General features: G+C 47.7%; 1 protein-coding gene across 2 annotated transcripts in view; it reads right to left on the bottom strand.

Annotated features, from left to right (window-relative positions):
- Nucleotides 1–543: 543 nt before the first annotated feature.
- The window catches only part of Banf2 (barrier to autointegration factor 2), a 38,800-nt gene continuing 36,880 nt past the window's right edge, over nucleotides 544–2,463 (bottom strand). Inside the window, exon 3 of one of the 2 annotated variants that reach the window (XM_021195052.1) lies at nucleotides 544–756. In XM_021195052.1, coding sequence (XP_021050711.1) covers nucleotides 610–756 — 147 coding nt within the window. In that variant the 3' untranslated portion in view covers nucleotides 544–609. The remainder of the gene's footprint in view (nucleotides 757–2,463) is intronic. The other variant, XM_021195051.1, reaches the window with a different exon arrangement.

Genomic DNA, 2,463 nt, shown 5'->3' with positions numbered 1-2,463 from the left:
TACACAGTGAATTCCAGGCCAGCCTGGATTAAAGATGGAACCTCTGTCTCAAACAAACAAACAAGCAAACAAACAAATTGTGTGTGTGTGTGTGTGTGTGTGTACACGCGAGTGCACACACGTATTGTAAAAACTGCAGAGATGAATCAGGAAAGTGTTTGGCACACTGACACAGTAACCAGAGTGTGGACCCCTAGCACCCACATCAAACAAAATCTGGGTCTGGTGGCACATGTCTAGAGATAAGTGGGTTCCTGATACTGGATGGCCAGCTCGTCTCGTCTAATTGGTGGGCTCCAAGTTCATTGAGAGACCTTATCTCAAATTATAAGCTGGAAAAAAATTCAGAGACAAAACTAGGTCAACTTTTGGTATTACTCAGCAACCCTTCCCCAACACCTGTATATATCAGGCACATACACATATGTGCATGTACATCACATACACACACACACACACACACATGCAAACACACATATACATACCAATACATACCTCATAAACACACACAGAGAGAAATACATTAAGGACACAAGTAACAGCTTGGAGGTTGGGTGTGGGTAGCGTGGGAAGCCTTTATCTGAGGTAGAGCCGCCAGGCCAGGGGTATCTACAGGAAACAGGAGCACCACTCCTTCAGGCAGGTGGAGCTCTGGCGGGCCTCACACTCCGTGGCTCCACAGCAGCAGATGATCCACTTCTGGAACTCTGCTTCATTCTTGTGCATCAGAAGAAACTGTCCCAACAGGACATAGGCCTGGGAAGAGGGGCAGGAGGGCAGAAGACAGGGTTATCAGAATGCCACCATCCCTACTCAGGGGACAGCCAAAGGTTAGGGTGTGGGTCAGACAGGAGGGAGATGGCCAGTCCCTGACAAGGCCCAGGGGAAAGGTGAGGTCAGGTTAATCACAGGTCTCTCTCAGAGGCCCGTCCCTCTGGTCTAGGGACTTATCCTGCAGTGACAATTAGGCCTTGTCCTCAAACGTGAAGGCATTTCCTGGGATCTTATGAAAGAGAACTTCCTGAATCAGTGTTTCAAACTCAGGTAGAGCCCAAGAATTCTCCATTTCTAGTGGGCTTCCAGCATGTGTTGGGGGGGGCAGGGGATGGGTGACTAGCATACTCTGAACTCCTTTTAGGTCTGCTATTCAATGTTTTCTTTTCTTTTTCCCTTTGGTGGTGGTGGTGGTGGTGGTGGTGGTGGTGGTGGTGGTGGTGTATACGTGCACACTGCAGACTAAACCCAGCGCCTTGCACGTGCTAGGCAAGCACTCTACCCGAGAGCTACCTCTGCAGTCTATGAAGTTCCTTCTTCAAAATACACACAAAGCTAACCTACAGCGTAGCTCCCTGGCCCACTGGTCTCTCAGCCCTACTAGCATGGTGGCTGATTCTGCATCACGAGGACTGTCCTACCCACTGCAGGACATTTAAAAACATTTCTGTCTTCATGCCCTGGGTGCCGGTACCAGTATCCCAGAAAGGAGCCATCGTGAGGATCTCACCTGAGAACCACGGCAGGTGTGGCAGGCAGGTGAAGGACGAGTTAGCATCCGTTTACAAACTACCCATGTGCTCTCAGTAACTCAGCAGAAAGGAGAATTCACAAAACCCAAGACCCAGCACTGCCCTGCCCTGCGCTGCACTCCTGTACAGGAGTGTGTCTTAAATGGGAAGACAAGGGAAGACACGAATGCCTCAGAGAGTCGTGCCCCTGGGAACAGCACAGACAGACCTCAGACTGGAGCTGTATCACTGCCCCACCCCCACCTCTACCCCCACCCCACCCCCACTCCCTTTCTGAATGAGCTTTTCAGCTTTTGGGACAGTGCAGCAAGCTACCAATTTCCCTGTCTCTACGGTCAGTAGACAGCCAAGGTGGAGTCTCTAATTGTGTGAAAATAAATAATAAACAAATCTCCTCTAATAATTATATATAATCTCCTGGTCCTGTTTCTCTGGAAACTCCTGATAATAATGTTCCCAAGGATGTCTGTGTGCTTAAAAAAAAAAAAAAAAAAAAGAGCAAAGTATAATGTCATGGACATATGAAAACATCACCGCAGACACCGTTACTTTGTAGGCCAACTCTAACAATTAATTTACCGAAAAGAAAAATTAGAGACTCGAGAGATGGCTCAGTGAATAAGAACATTTTCTGTCTCCAGCATTGTGGGGTCAGAGCTTGCTGGCCAACTGCCTACCTATAGATCCAGAGAAGACTGTTTTAGGAAAGTAAGACAGGATGACAGAGCAAGGCACTGACATTGCATTCCAGCTGCTGTGTGTGCACTTATGTGCATAGAACACACACACACACACACACACACACACCCCAAAACAAAAAGAAAAAATGCAAACCACATAGAAGGGCGTATATATTGAGCGTCCCTCGATTCTGGGTTCTATAGCAATTTTGTTGTTTTGAGTTTTCTGTCTGCCCCTCCACAGATCTCACAACATT

Source organism: Mus pahari, chromosome 3 (assembly GCF_900095145.1).
Source record: "Mus pahari chromosome 3, PAHARI_EIJ_v1.1, whole genome shotgun sequence".
Classification (NCBI taxonomy): domain Eukaryota; kingdom Metazoa; phylum Chordata; class Mammalia; order Rodentia; family Muridae; genus Mus; species Mus pahari.
The sequence above is the reverse complement of the archived record's forward strand: the minus strand, read 5'-3'. Positions and strand labels throughout refer to the sequence as shown.